The following is a 14,984-nucleotide window of genomic DNA, read 5'->3' as shown; positions in this document are numbered from 1 at the left end:
ATAAAATGGGGATAATAATACCTCCTGTGGCTAGTTTTTAGAATTAAATAAGATATAATCCATAAAGCTGGTATCTTGGTGTCTTGTTCTTAATGAGCTTTAAATAAATGGTTGTCACAAATATTATTGTATTATTCAAATGAAAGAGGAAAAAAGTCTTTCAGCTTGAAACAGTAGCCGTAATAAAATAACAGTGAAAATCAGAGCTTGATCTAGAGCCCCGTGCACAACAGTAACACTTAGCACGTATTCGGAGCTGACCTGGGCATGTGTCACCTATGAGGTGAATTACGTCTTCCAAGTCCCTAGCTCACTACCACCCTCCCCCCAATAAAAGCAGGGTCAGAAACCTAATCAAATTGACCACATTCACAAAGCATTGTGGGAAAGAAATTAAAAGTGTTTGAACACAGTCTATGACAGAACACAGTTGGGAAGATAATACCAGTTTCAGTCACACTACCATGAGCTCAGGTTTTGTCTACACCAGAGGAAATGCTTTGCTCCCGTATCTGTCACTGTCATCACAATTTGCTATTGTTACTCGGTCTGACACAGTTCAGTGAGTCTCAGACCAGGAACTCAAGCTGAGACCTTGGCTTCCAGCCTTCCTCAGTTGCCTGAGGCCAGGGGGCACCGGTCACTCACACACCAGTCCGCGCCCCTCCCGTAAAGGGCAGAGCCCATTGTGCATCGAGCGCTCACTACATGTAGGTGATGCACGTATCCCGCCATCTACGCTGTTGTATGGGACTCCCAGAAACAGTCCTGTGCGAGTTAGTCACCCCATTCATTCCAGTTGAATAAACTGGGACTTAGAGTAAGTTCTCAGTCAGAAGTCACAGAGCACCTTCCGGAGCCCCTTGGAGACAGCAGCAAAAACAGCCTCGACCAGCCTGACAGAGTTCTTAACCACTGTCTGTCGGTGCCCCTGTGTGTAGGATGGAAATGATAACACCTGCTTTCAAAGTTATGAGAATTCTTCTCCCTCTACCTTCCCCTCATCTCTGTCCCTTCACCGAAACGTCTACGCCAGGTCCATTGTCTGGCCCAAGTGTCCCTCAGTCAATTGTTCTCTCTTTCACTCTAGCTATAAAAAGGATGTGCTAGGTTTCTAGCTTACAAACTTGTGAATAAAACTATTTACTGACAACTATTAGGGAAAGAACTATTACTATTACTATTAATACCCTTAGAAGTCAATTCCTTATATTTGTAAGTATGTTCATAAACCTTACTTACGCCCCACATGTGATGTTTGGTTCTCCTGGTTTTTCGTATATTATAGGTGACTTCAGTGATTCCTAAACCCACACTGAGGTTGTGGTGTAGTGACCTCTTGGTCCTAAAGATTCAATAATTCTGTGATGAAGGTATTCCCCACCAATTAAAAAAAAAAAAAAAAAAAAGTCAGGCACCTGGGTGGCTCAGTTAATTAAGCATCTCACTCTTGATTTTGGCTCAGGTCATGATCTCAAGGTCATGGAATCAAGCCCAGCATCAGGGCTCCCTGCTTAGGGGGGAGTCCCCTCCTCCTACGCTCACTCCTAGTTCCTAAAATAAATAAGTCTTTAAAAAGTAAATGAATAAACACTCTGGAAAACAGTATGGAGGGTCCTCAAAAAGTTGAAAATAGAGCTACCCTATGACCAGCAATCGCACTACTGGGTATTTACCCTAAAGATAGAAACGTAGTGATCTGAAAGGGCACGTGCACCCCAATGTTTATAGCAGCAATGTCCACAATAGCCAAACTATGGAAAGAGCCTAGATGTCCATCAACAGATGGTTGGATAAAGAAGATGTGGGACACACACACACACACACACACACACAATGGAATATTATGCAGCCATCAAAAAATGAAATCTTGCCATTTGCAATGACTTGGATGGAACTAGAGGGTATGATGCTAAACGAAATAAGTCAATCAGAGAAAGACAGGTATCATATGATCTCACTTATCTGAGGAATTTGAGAAATGAGACAGAGAATCATAGGGGAATGGAGAGATAAACGAAACAAGACGAAACCAGAGAGGGGGACTAATCATAAGAGACCCTTAATTGCAGGAAACAAGCTGAGGGTTGCTGGAGCGGAGTGGGGTGGGAAGTGTGGGGTGACTGGGTGATGGACATTGGGGAGGGTATGTGCTATGGGGAGTGCTGTGAATTGTGTAAGACTGATGAATCATAGACCTGTACCCTTGAAACAAATAATACAGTAGATGTTAATTAAAAAAAAATAGATACAGTAATATTTTAAAAAATAACAATAAATGAATGATTGAATGAGAGTGGCCCCTGGTTGTCTCAGTAGGTAGAACATGCAGCTCTTGATCTCCAGGTTGTGAGTTCGAATTCCATTTTGGGTATAGAGATTACTTAAAAAGATAGAGAGAGAGAGCCTGAAAGGAATATAGTGGATTCCACCATAAATGACCAGCTTTTCCATAGCAAGTGCATCAGACAAATTTCCTGCTGTTGCCTTATTTGCCTAAAATAGCTGTACAGCTTTTCTCGAGAACTCAGAAATGTGTTAGCTCTTAGCTTAAGGCCACAGATGGAAACCCACGGTATAACACTTACCCCGTGTTGCTGTTGCTGCCCATCCACAACCAGAAGGATGGTGACCACAGTGCCTTCCTGCTGGATGATGGCCGGAGGGGGAGGGAAGAGAAGGGATCTGTAAAGGAAGAAAAACAGCAACTCATTGGAAAAGCCTTCATGCGAAACAGTGACATCCTAGAACAGTTGGGAATTGTCAGATTGGTTTTATTGTCAGATTGGTTTTACTGCCAGGATTGTTTTCCTTCAAGACTTTATTTTTAAGTAATCTCTATACCCAGCATGGGGCTCGAACTCACAACCCCAAGAAGATCAAGAGTCGCATGCTCTACCAGTTGAGCCAGCCAGGCACCCCACTTCCAGGATTATTTTAGGAGACTTGGAGAATGAGATTGATGTAAAATTTCAAAAAAGGTAGCTAATCTTATCTATATTTTCAAAGAGGAAGTAATTGTGATTTCTGTGTAGTCAAGTGATATCAGACTTATTTTAGTTCCAAAATATCATGTTATTTTCTGCCTCCCAGTCTTTGCACATGCTGTTCCCTTGTCAAGAAGCTGATATCCCCCCCCCCATAGATGGGGCAGTCCAATTCCACCTCAACTCAGGTGCATCACCTTACCTTTTCTGAGATAACATTAATTCCCATTCTGCTATCTGAGCTCTTTATGTTTATATAATTATACTTACTGCATTGTATTATGGTGTGTTTATAAACAAACACATCATACTAGATGTGAGCACCTTGAAGGAGAGGCCTCCTTTTTAGTCTTACCTGCAACCCAACACCTAGCACAGACCCAGGAACACAGTAGCACTTGATAAATATTTGTCAAATGAGTGATTGAAGGGTCCAGAGAATGAACTGAGGAATGAATGAATGAATGAATGAATGAGTGGCTGAAAGGATGGCTGAATAGTGGGTGGTAAAGAGGTGACTGACCCATGGATAGTTAAATAAAAATACAATACACAAGAGCATAGAATTATATAGGTTACACTTCCCAAATGAGCCATGTCCAGAGTAACCCTGGTTTACTTCATCATAGAACAATGCAGTCTTGTAAATTGATCGTCCCCCATTTTTTTCAATCTCCTCTGAGCACTGTGTCAGAGAAATTCGGACTTGTAAGCACTGTGTCCAGACTAGCATTTACAACCATTTATTTCTCATGTTTAGTGATGTGCAAAACTGCAACATTTTGGTTAAAAGTCTTAGAAATAGTATATCACTCACCATATTATCCAGTGAATTCGATACATTTATTCCAATTTTACACTGAAATTGGGGGAGGGGAGAATGTATTTCGTCACCTAAGTACAGTATATTTTCTTTTTGAACCTTGGGTTATGATAGAAATCAGTTTAAGTCTAAATATTGGGATAATAAATGCAAGCCTTACTTCTGATCTTTGTGTAGCGATGGCTTACTATTTTTGGCTAAGAAAACAACTTATATAACACCCAGTGCTCATCACATCACAGCACTGGGTATATAGGCAACTGATGAATTGTTGAAAACCACATCTAAAACTAATGAGGTACTGTATGTTGGCTAATTGAATTTAAATTAAAAAAAAAAGAAAAGAAAACACCTCATATGGTATGAAACCCTGTTTTTGTGGATAGGCTCCAATACTAGGGAGCATAGCATTTACAATTTCAAAATGAAAAAAAAAAAAAAAAACTTATGAAATTCAATTTTTTTTCCCATAGGTTTATAGCAAACATTTGCTGGGGAAAAAACCTAAACCATTTGTTCTATAAATATAAAGGCATTCATAGTGTTTATATTTTCTATAATGTAAACATATACTTCATAGCAGAAATACACATTTTTTGGAATATAGTCCTCTTGGATCTCATTGGGAGGGCATTACATCTATAAATTATAATATCTTACCTTTTCTAAAACAAAACAATAGCAAAAACAAAAGTGAATTCAAAAACCTAATGCTTTAAAATAAGGAACTGTAGACACTGGGCTCATGGGAGACAAGACAGTTACCTCTGGATGTCTTTCATGCGTTTGGGAAACACTGCATTTTACAGATAGGCAAATAGGAAGAGAGTCATGATTTTTTATATATCACTGTAGACATATGCCAGCAAAACTTCAGCAGCTATTACTAAATAGAACTTTACCCTTACTTTCTGGAGATCTATTTTAATGACTCCACCAGAATAGCTTGCCAACCCAACACCAAAACAATTGCAAATTTACCACTCTTCAAAAATAACTGAAAATGCCTTTAGACACTATGTTCTAGGACAGTAAATGGGTTTTTACCTATACTTATTATTTCTAAATAGAATTATTATTTTAAAACATTAAAATTAATTATTTTAAATTATTAATTTAATTATTAGATAATAAAAAATTATTATTTTAAAACATTACAATACCTTACTGTTACCAAAATATCTAAGTTGAAACATTTTAGTGGGCTTGGAAATAAGGTAACAGTATTTAGGTGGTACTTTCTTTACTGCATTGAACAAATTTAGACCTTGCACAGCTTGGTATGTAAATGAAAGTCCACACAAAATCAACACTACTGACTAAGAGTCGTGATTATGGTGGGGTTTTAATGAGAAGGTTCTTTAAAGTCTTTTCCTTCTTGTCCCAGTGTTAAGCTATTCAAGAAAAACTGAACTTCTAACATGTCTATTAAGGTTAACATGTTCCCAATATACTATGTAATGTGACTTGAGAGTAACAGCAGTACCTATAAATATCAAGGACCTAGAACTATGTAATTCTGAAATGATGAGCAGTTCCCAAAAGGTAGGATAAGGCTAGAGAAATACAATCACCATCACTTATTATTTATTAAGCACCCTCCTGTGAATGGCATTTCTATTTCATAGGAGGGACTCTGCCCTATGAACACTAAAGCAAGAGGTTCAGCATAGCTCAAGGGAAAAAACAACAGAAACCTAGTAGTTTTCATACCAGGGAATGGAGTGGGGGCATTGGAAATTAAAACTCATACGCAGCAAAAGACATCTTGTGTGGAGCTGATGTTGACTCTAAGCCAAGGTATCAGAAAGAATCCTCACAAAGTTATCTCCTGTTTGGGGATGATCTCTGATCTCGTTGATTTTTTTATATGATCAATTCCTTGCGAGCTGGGGGAGGGGTAAAGACAGGAAGGACTAGCATTCATTGAGTGCTTCCTTCCTAAGTGTCAGTCACTATGGTAGAAGCCATACAATTCCCTGAATCCCACCATTGGCAGGGGAAGGGTGGGGGTGGTTAGGGGTTTTCCTTCTCCTGTGGATGTGAGAGGACCAAGAAAGGTTTGCCTGAGGCAACCCAGCTAATAAGTAACAGACTCAGAATTAGAGTTAAGACTCCAAAGCCCTTTCTCTGTCCCCAGTACTGCGCTCCTTTTCCAAGAAAGAAGCTTTCTTATTGCTTTTTTTTTTTGAACACTAGACATGACCTAGATGTTACAGCTGAATAAAAGGATAGCCTCATATGAACCATTACAAAACAGACCTGCATTATCTTATACATGTAAGTTTCATAATATGAAAGATAAAAGTCTCACGTCCGCCTTCTTAACATTGAATGCTACAATATTAAAGTATTATGCATGTAGCAAGGCCAGCCTGAAACCTGGAAAATGTATCTGGGGAAGAAGAAGCTACATAATGATACATTGCCATCCTCTAGATGTCTGTGGTCATTTCCATCGTACACACCAGAGACTTCCCAGCACCCCATCCCAATGCTCTGCTAACAAAATCAGACCACCTGCTGCTAAAGCTGCCGATTTCCTCAAAGCAGTTACAGATTTTAGAGTTCCTTGGGGTCCCCAGGTCTGCAATGTTAGATCATTTTAGGAATAGAGCAAGAAAAGCGTCTCTAAAAATGGTCCCTTCTCACTCCCCGTATCTGTTTATTTCACTGGCAAAAACAAGGTTTACGACTATTTGCAAAACCACTGGAGTTTTAGATTAATTAGCTTTGTTGCCTTAACATAGCTAATTCTCAGTGACAATGAACTATGTCTACTAAACACCCGTTAACATCCCTAGACTTTAAAAAATATGTGTCGAAGATAAGTAGAAATGTCAACATTTCTAAATATTTTACTTCAGCAAAAGCCTGAATGTTTGTGTAATTCCGAGTTCCTTCTGCAGAGGATCCTTTTATTTTTATTACTTGTATATGATAAAAATGGTTCCATTTCAGGATTTCAAAAAATTTGGCAAAATACAGAACTGACATAACTTAGAACAATTTAACTAAAACTTTTATAGTGGGAAAAACACAAGAAGGAAATTTTTCAACTGAGTCCATTCCAGTGATTAAAACAAAATTGCATAAACATTTGCTGTAACACATGTGGGTTACTTAGTAGCTCTTTATGCTTATTATGTTCTTTGATATCAAAGCAAAGTTCTAGAAATCAACCACTAGAGAAATGGCATGATTGGGAGGACTGGTGATGTTTAAAGTGCATTTCACAATTACTGCTTGAATTCATTTATTTGACAAATAATTGGCTTCCTACTGTGGGAGACATCATTCTACGTGCAGTGGAAAAAAACAGATGCATTATCTCTTGCAGTGTGCTTTTAGAAGTTACATAATTAATTACATGGATTTGTTTCTGTGGAGAGTATTCTAAATGTCTATTGAAAAATAAATATTTTTCCATATCATTTTACCTAGTATTTTCTGGAAATAGGGTTTTGGTTTCTTTCTTTTTTTTTTTTTTTTTAATAACATTAAGGAACACATTTCATACCATATTGGAATGGTAATGGAACTTTTCTAGTGAAAAAGTCTATGAAATTTCTTTTTTGTGTAATTTTGAGGATTTCTTTACATAGCTAAAAAGTTATTATTTTACACAAAAATATGTGCAAAGTAGGACGAAGATCTATGGTAATAATTTCTGTGATTCCAAAAATACTATGCTTAGACTGCACTCAGTAAGTCAACCAGGATTTTAGAAGTTAATAACCCTGACGGCCGACTTTGTATTTCCTGTTAACCATATTGTACAGGGTCTGTATCCCCATTTGACTTCAAGATAACTGGGGGTGGGTGGGGAAATCTTTGGGCTGGATTATTGGGAACAAAACTCTCCTTAGCTATGGGAAAAACTGGCCTTGAGAGCATCTAACTACTTTAAATCTCATTTGCCCTCTGAGAAAGTGGGGTAAAAAGAAACCCTAGACTCCAGACTTCTCAAGCAATCTTTTGTTTAAGTCGAACTCACTCTGGTGGTCCTGTGGGCACGGTGGGGTCTCTGCCGAGTTGATAATTCATTTCACACATTTGCACCTGCTCGGCAGCCTCACGGAAAGGGCACAACTACTCAAGAACGTCTTTAAGAAGAACCATGTGAACTTGTACCGGTCAGAATCATTACAACAAAACCTGCTCCGTAAGTATCTGAGTTCGGATTCATAAATAAATTCTCTGCCGTTCTGCCTAGCATTTACGAGAGCTGCATTTTGACTGCAGGAATATTTAACTATTTAAACTTAATACCTTTTACCCGTTTTGCTTCTTTTTGACCCATTACATAAATAACTGGTGTTCAGAGAAACCTTTGACCACAGCCATCTCACTTACAGCAGACAAGACAAAGCATTTTCAAATCTTGCTGCTTTCACTCGAAGAAATAATATTTCCACATGCCCCTTGCTTCCTTAAATCTTAAAAAGAGCTAGTGAAATAAATCTTAACTCTTAAAAGCTCCCTCTGTATTGTTATTTTTTTGACTTGAATAACTTTGCAAGGGTTTTTTTCAGTTTTCGGACAGCACTGTGAAACATATATTCCCCCCCTTCAAAAATATTTATGAATATTTCGAGTTGTAAGAAATTATTAGGTATCAGGCCCTCTTAACATTTCAAGGATCTAAAAAAGAATATAATATATAAAGCCCTGTAGTAAATGTATTTGTGTTAGTAATATATCTTTTGTTTCATGTTGTTTCCACATGTAATTTATTTTCATTTATATATACTCGTGTTTAATGCTTTTGCCTTTTATGCTTCAAGAGGGCTTTTCTAAAGATGTGACCCCTGTGGGGGTCATTGCTTGTCCCCAGCCATGCTGGGGCATGAAGGAATTTATCTGTAGATGCAGAGAGCCAAGGACAGTGTTGTCCCAAGGATAAAGACTTTTCCAGTACTGGCAGTGAGGATGTTTATCTCTGCCTCCTTCTCACTTTTATTATTCCATCTCATGCCTCTGGTCTGGATGGAAGTATATGTGCCTGCTAGACTAGACACCCCTCTCCCCCCCACAAATGCCAGGAAGCAAAAAGTGGATGGCTTAGATTTGAGATGCGACGGGGGTGGGGGGGGGGTGTTGAGAACACCTGCTCATTCATGGGGGGCAGAGTTCAGAGAATGTCAGCTGACAGCCTGCGGTCAGCGCACTCTTCGTGGTGCCGTTGAATCGGCATCATTTCCAGACATAAAACCAAGTGTCTTCACGCCTGCTTTTGAAGGCAGGAGGGCCATAGAGGGGCCCTAAGCTAGAAAATGAGTCCTTTGCACTCAGAATAACAGATTTCCAGTGACCTGACCATGATCCTTTCTGTTTTATCTGTAACTTACAGATGGGTATGCTTTCTCACAAGATGAGAACGGAATCGTGTCACAGTCTGAGGTGATTCGAGCATACGATACCACAAAGCAGAGACCTGAGGAGTGGTGATGGGACAGGCGCAGCGAGGCGGGGGCTACTGGGACTCGAAAGGGGAGTTCCCGGTCTTACCGGACCTGCTGACCAATTCCAGTCTGGTCCCGGAAGGCGAAAGTGGATCTGAGCTCATCTCGTTGATCGACCGTCAGATTCGTGTATATTAGACATAAGCACTGTGCAACTCTACTGGAACACCATCTCTTTCAGATTTTTTAAAGTATTTGCTAAGTCTTTGTAAGCAGAAATTGAAAATGACCTTGTATCTTGCCAGAATGCTTTCTTAAACTGAGACTCGGTCAGTACTCTTAGGCCGCTACTCTGGGGCTATAACTAACTAATGGGATTTATTGGCTATACCATAAGGTGACCAACCACGAGAAAACTCTAAAGTGGTAATAATTTATAGGGACTCTTGATATCCAGACTTAGATTTCAAATATGCTGGGGAAAAAAAAAAAAAAAACCAGCACTCTTCTCTAAGAAACTGACTCACCTTCCTGAGCAAAATTTCTAAACAAGACATTAACAAGTGTTTGTGTCAAAAATTGTCTCGAGAAATGTTTGCCAAAGACGTTCAGTAAGTGTATTTATCATTCAGTAGCCATTTGCCCAGAAATTTAAGAGAAAGTTTACCTCCAGTTATGCTGTAAGATCTGCATGCTTGACTTTTCAAATATAAGAGTGATTTGCAAAAATGAGTATTTCAAGGCATTTGCTACTAAAACCCGTGGTGTTGCACCTTTGGCCTTACAAATGCTTCTTTGTTGTTTGTCTTGTTTACTTGTTTACGTTGGAAGGCACATGTGGCTATGGGACTCTGTCATTATGATACTGATTTTTAAACCATGTGTATGTCTCTGTCATTTCTGATGAGGGGTCCTCGTCCTCATCATTTAGATTTTTCTAAAAATCTGGCTTCTGCAGAAGATTGAGTGCTGTCATTTTATCTTAATGTTTTCTCTCTCAAGAAAACTATGCTGAGATATTTATGTGAGCTCCCCAGTGCTTCTGTGGAGATGTTTGGAATACCACTGTCGGATAAATGCATGGGCTTTTGTAATGTACATAGGCTCAGCTTTTGTCCTGTGTTTGGGTTCTTTCTACCAGTTCCTGCTAGAGATGCCCACTGCCGTACATAGCACACCCTGTGTTCTGGTAACCGCCCTGTACTTAAACCTGAGAATTACTTCACAGCTTGCTTGTCAAGAGCTCCCCCAAATTAGTCACACACTGCTAATTGGGACAAATAAGGAGTACATATTCCCCCCTTTAAAAACAGCTATTTTACTCAAGCCTATAACTTTATGGTCAGAGACACTCTTCATTACAAGTAGATTTTGTTACTATGTTTTTAAATGTATGTTCAGTTTAATTTTTTTTAGCATTTCCAAGTCATCTCCTGAAAAATGCCTGTTTTGCTACCAACAATCAATGGTGAAGGGGCTGTTTAAAAACCACAACCAATTTTCTATGCTCTTTTTAAAATGATGCTTTCATTTAAAAAAAAAAAAAAAAGGAATTCTAGTTTTCAGATACACTTCAGAGATTGAAGCAAACTTTTTGCCTTTTATTCAGAAGCCTGTTTGCCTTTATGTGGACTTACCAGCAAAATAGGTAGAACTTACTCTTTTTTTTTAAAAAAAGTCAACTAGAATTGCAAGGAGAGGTGATTTTCCAAGTCCCTGCTTAAGTTGAAAATTTTCACATTTTTTTTTACCATTTTTCTTCATCTAGATTTAAAATTAGGTGATATGTCATTTCCTTCTCTGTATTTTTAGTTATTTAGTTACAAGTGTGCCTCCCCCATTTTCTAGAAAGGAGAGAGGTTATAACATACATAATTCTAAAGGGGGCAAGGAGTTGACACAGTTCACTTCCTAGACTGTTCCCATCTGGGGTTCAGGTTAAGAAAATTGCGAATCGAAACACCTAGAAAGACCACAGGTGTAAGGGTCTAAGACCATCTTCAAAACTCAGAAGTCACAGATTCTTTTCTACTGAAGGGATGTTCGGAGCGACTTTCCTGGGCCTCCCTGTGGTGATAGTCAGGGTCAAACCACACAGATCACAAGAATGAGGTCCATCCCTCTGGAGAAACACTTTATCGAAGCTACAGACAAGAGATGCTTCCCTTGGCCTCTACCTCATCAGCGGCATCCTTCTCCCAAATTTCAATACCAAAATATGATGACTATAATAGAACAGAATCTTATGGCTTAAAAATAATAATAATAATAAAAAGTTTTATATTTATCTTAAAACATGGATTGTTTCTATGGAGCTCTTCAACGTGAGTAGAATACCCATGGTTAATTCATGTATGAGACCGTGGTCTGAAATATGACTAAGTTAAGTCTTTATTGTCCCGTAGTCCTATTTTTTAATTATTAAGTCAATTCCTTTGCTTCTTGGGTGAGAGAGGATGCTGGGCAGCAGGGAGTGACCTCCTTGGTAAAACTTAAAACACACCCTTGCAGTCGCAGTGATTTTATAGTGTTAGAGAAAACCTCTGAATTTTTAACCTTCCAAAGAGGGGGAGGAATGTAACAGTTTTACCAAGATTAAAACAGCTGAAGTGACTTTTAAATTGTATTTTCTGAAATAAAGGACACATACTCTTCAATTCAAAAGCCCCTTATAGGGACTTTGGCAAATGCTAACACCGTCTTGCTTTACAATGTTTACAATTCAGAAAATACTACTTACAGCAGAAAAATCCTCATTCATTTAACATTGAAAAGCTGGGAGTTGCTTCTTTAATGTTGAATTGTACACAGTGATATTGAGCATGAACTTTCTAAATGTTTTCTATATACATATAAAAATATACTGGTGGCTCACACCCAGAAAGATGCTATTTGGCAGAAATTGTTAGCAGGAGAAGGGTGTTTCTCAGGAATGTAGCAAATTTAAAATGATCTATGTGCTGCCTACTCTCCTACACCCCATTCGGTGTCTGACGTGAGCCTGATTCAGCAGTGTTGCAAAGTTAATGGAAAACCTTTTTCTAATCAAGTCAGGTGAACGTGTACTCTTATTCAATAATATTATTCATTTACATGAATTATATAGTCATTGAACGGAGTCAGTAATTCCTCTTAATGTTCAGGGGGAAAGTGAATTCCAGAAATCATCACTTATTCTGATTATTACGTTTTACATTTTAATTTTGCAGTTTAGCATTCTAAATAACAAATATGAACCTCACATGATAACCTGTTCTGCATTGTGTGCACTGTACATCACTGATAACTTGTCATTTGAAACGTTCTTTCAGGAAATGAATGCTAGTCTAAAAGTAATAGATTGTACATTTGTAGTTTTTAAATTATTTGTAACAGTGTCCTAATTATTACCATGCTAAATGATCATCAATGTATATTTTTGTGCAGTTTCCCTATGACAGTTCTTGGTTCTAAAACTTATTTTATCAAATAAGTCTATATATAATCTTATAAATAACCATTTATAAAATTTATCGAGAAAACACCCACCCCATTCACATCACATGGACCGGATCTGTGGAATTCTTTTTGTAAATTCATGTAATACCATGCAGCTCGGTGCCTAATAAATGCTTTTTAATGATGAACATTTCTATAACCCTTCTCTAAGAGATCATAATCTGATTTTTCTCACATTAAAATAACTGAAGTCACTTGTGAGACTCTGTTATACTTTGCTGCATTTTAATTAACCTTCAGTGGCTGTTAAAATGGAATGTAACTTAAACTTTGAAGGAAAGGAAATAAATGTTTTCCATTTTTCGCCTTGATTTATTTTCTGTATGAAAGCAGCTGTGTTTCTGATAGGTTTATGGTTTGCATGAATTAATATTTAAAGTGGCCTAGGCCAATGCATGGCTACTGCTGTAAATCTTGATGTTTATTTCTGCCTTATAAAATTCTATCATGGCCTACCTGGAATTTAATATTCGGTGGACAAATTAATTGGCTCTCTGCATCACTTTTTTTTTTTAAATAAGTAAATTATTTTACAAACAAATTTGAACAAATTTAATTGCAACTTTTGTTTAGCTTGCCTCTAAGAACTTTTCTTAATAAAGCTCGCAAAACTTCTCAGCAAATAAATCTCCTGTAAGTAGGAAAAAGAGCTAGATTTCATACATGCTTACTTTGAATGAACAGCAACTTTCCATACGTAAATCTGCTCTTGCAAAAACGTGAGCAGAATATTAAAAAATAAATATTTTTGTGTTTCATGGTTCTAGACTAGAAGCCATAAATGCAGTAAATACTGTCTGTCATTTGTTTAGCTACTTCAAGCTTCATTTTTCACATTTTCAAGTTTATTAAGTTCAAAAAAAAAAAAGGCAGCCTCAGAAGGCAGCTACTATGGAAAAAATTGAAGTTTGCGTTAAAGATAAAATAGTATTTTCAGCTCCATGAAACTCCATTCCTGCTGAAACTGCTGTCGAAATCGTGAAGCTGCATGAGTGGACAGTGTTGAATCTGTGATTATAGTTTTCTCAGGTTTGTTGATCTCGATGTTCAATGCACTGTGTTTTATAAATAGTTATTAAGGTTGAGTAATATTCAGTTCTCTGCAGTGTTATGTGTCATTGGCCTTTTGTGAATGTGCATGTTTTCAACTGCAAATTTTAAACATTTTGTCCTCTCGTTGTTAAAAATGAAATAAACTGTGCCATTACATAAAGAAATTGTTGCAGTTTTAATTGCTGGTTTTAGAAACTAGGTTGCTTTATGAAACCTTCAAAGCCACTATAATTATAGTCTAAGAAGCTATATCCTAGCATTTTAACATTTTGCTGACCTCCCCCATGATGTAGAACATAGCCCTTCCTGGAGTCTAGTTTGGTTAATTAATTTGCCTCCCCCCCCCCATTTTTTTTTTTAAATGAAATTCCTGTATTTTGATTCTTCAATCAGAAAAGCCTCATGACATATTTAAATCAGCCAGAAAATCAACAGCTAATTCCTGGCTCCCTCCTTTCCCATCGGATGGTTTTCCTAAGTTTTCCAAACCCACCAAATTTTAAGTTCTTGAGAAAGTGGACAAGTGTAGCCAGTAACATTTGAAGGAAGCAATCAAAAAAATTTATATTAAAATTGTCGTGTGAGCCAAAAGCACGAGAAACCTTGGAAATGAGGCTAATGGCCTCGTCAAAACTAAGCATTGTTTGGCAAAAGAGAAGCAACTGAAGCTGCTAGAATGGGATTAGTTGAGAGAGAGGCAGCACTGGGCGAGCAGTTTGAGAAGCTGCTGGCTTTCCTTGCGAGCGAGCGGCAGCATGTGCCTCGCTGTCTGGGGCCCCATATCCTTTCCCACAGTCTTTTCCAGGGATGCTGATTGGGTGTGGGTCTCCCAGGCAAAACCACAGTGAACCAGGTGTACAGAAGAGTTACCTGGGGGATTACATCCAAGGACTTGCACATTCATCTCCACTCCCCCTTATTACTGACGCCCGGGCTTCAGATGTTTCTAATCTTACTGAAATGCTGAAGGGAGCAGCACACTTGAAATGCATTCTCACAAATTCAGTATGTCAACCCCATTGCACATTTGGTTTTTTATGCCTATTGCGTCTCTAACCTCAGCTTCTATTTTGGCAACACAGAGCCAAGCATTTTAATGAGGAAAGACCTTCCTAACCTGGATAATTTCACTAATGGGCTAGTAAAAATTATTGGATTACATTTTCCCATTGTTTTTATTTCAAATGAGAACCATGTATCTAGCATTTCAAATAAGAA

At 38.0% G+C, this 14,984-nt stretch overlaps 1 protein-coding gene across 4 annotated transcripts in view; it reads left to right on the top strand.

The window, feature by feature from the left end:
* ATP8A1 (ATPase phospholipid transporting 8A1) overlaps positions 1-13,930 on the top strand; it is a 236,318-nt gene extending 222,388 nt beyond the window's left edge. For all 4 annotated transcript variants that reach the window (XM_004764082.3, XM_004764081.3, XM_004764083.3 and 1 more), the window contains 2 exons: positions 7,884-7,975; positions 9,164-13,930. In XM_004764082.3, the coding sequence (XP_004764139.1) occupies positions 7,884-7,975; positions 9,164-9,261 (190 nt within the window). In that variant the 3' untranslated portion in view covers positions 9,262-13,930. The remainder of the gene's footprint in view (positions 1-7,883; positions 7,976-9,163) is intronic.
* Positions 13,931-14,984: the final 1,054 nt, after the last annotated feature.

Source organism: Mustela putorius, unplaced genomic scaffold (genome assembly GCF_011764305.1).
Source record: "Mustela putorius furo isolate JIRA1106 unplaced genomic scaffold, ASM1176430v1.1 tig00000083_pilon_pilon_pilon, whole genome shotgun sequence".
NCBI classification, from domain to species: Eukaryota; Metazoa; Chordata; class Mammalia; order Carnivora; family Mustelidae; genus Mustela; species Mustela putorius.
This window is presented reverse-complemented; position numbering and strand designations above follow the sequence as displayed.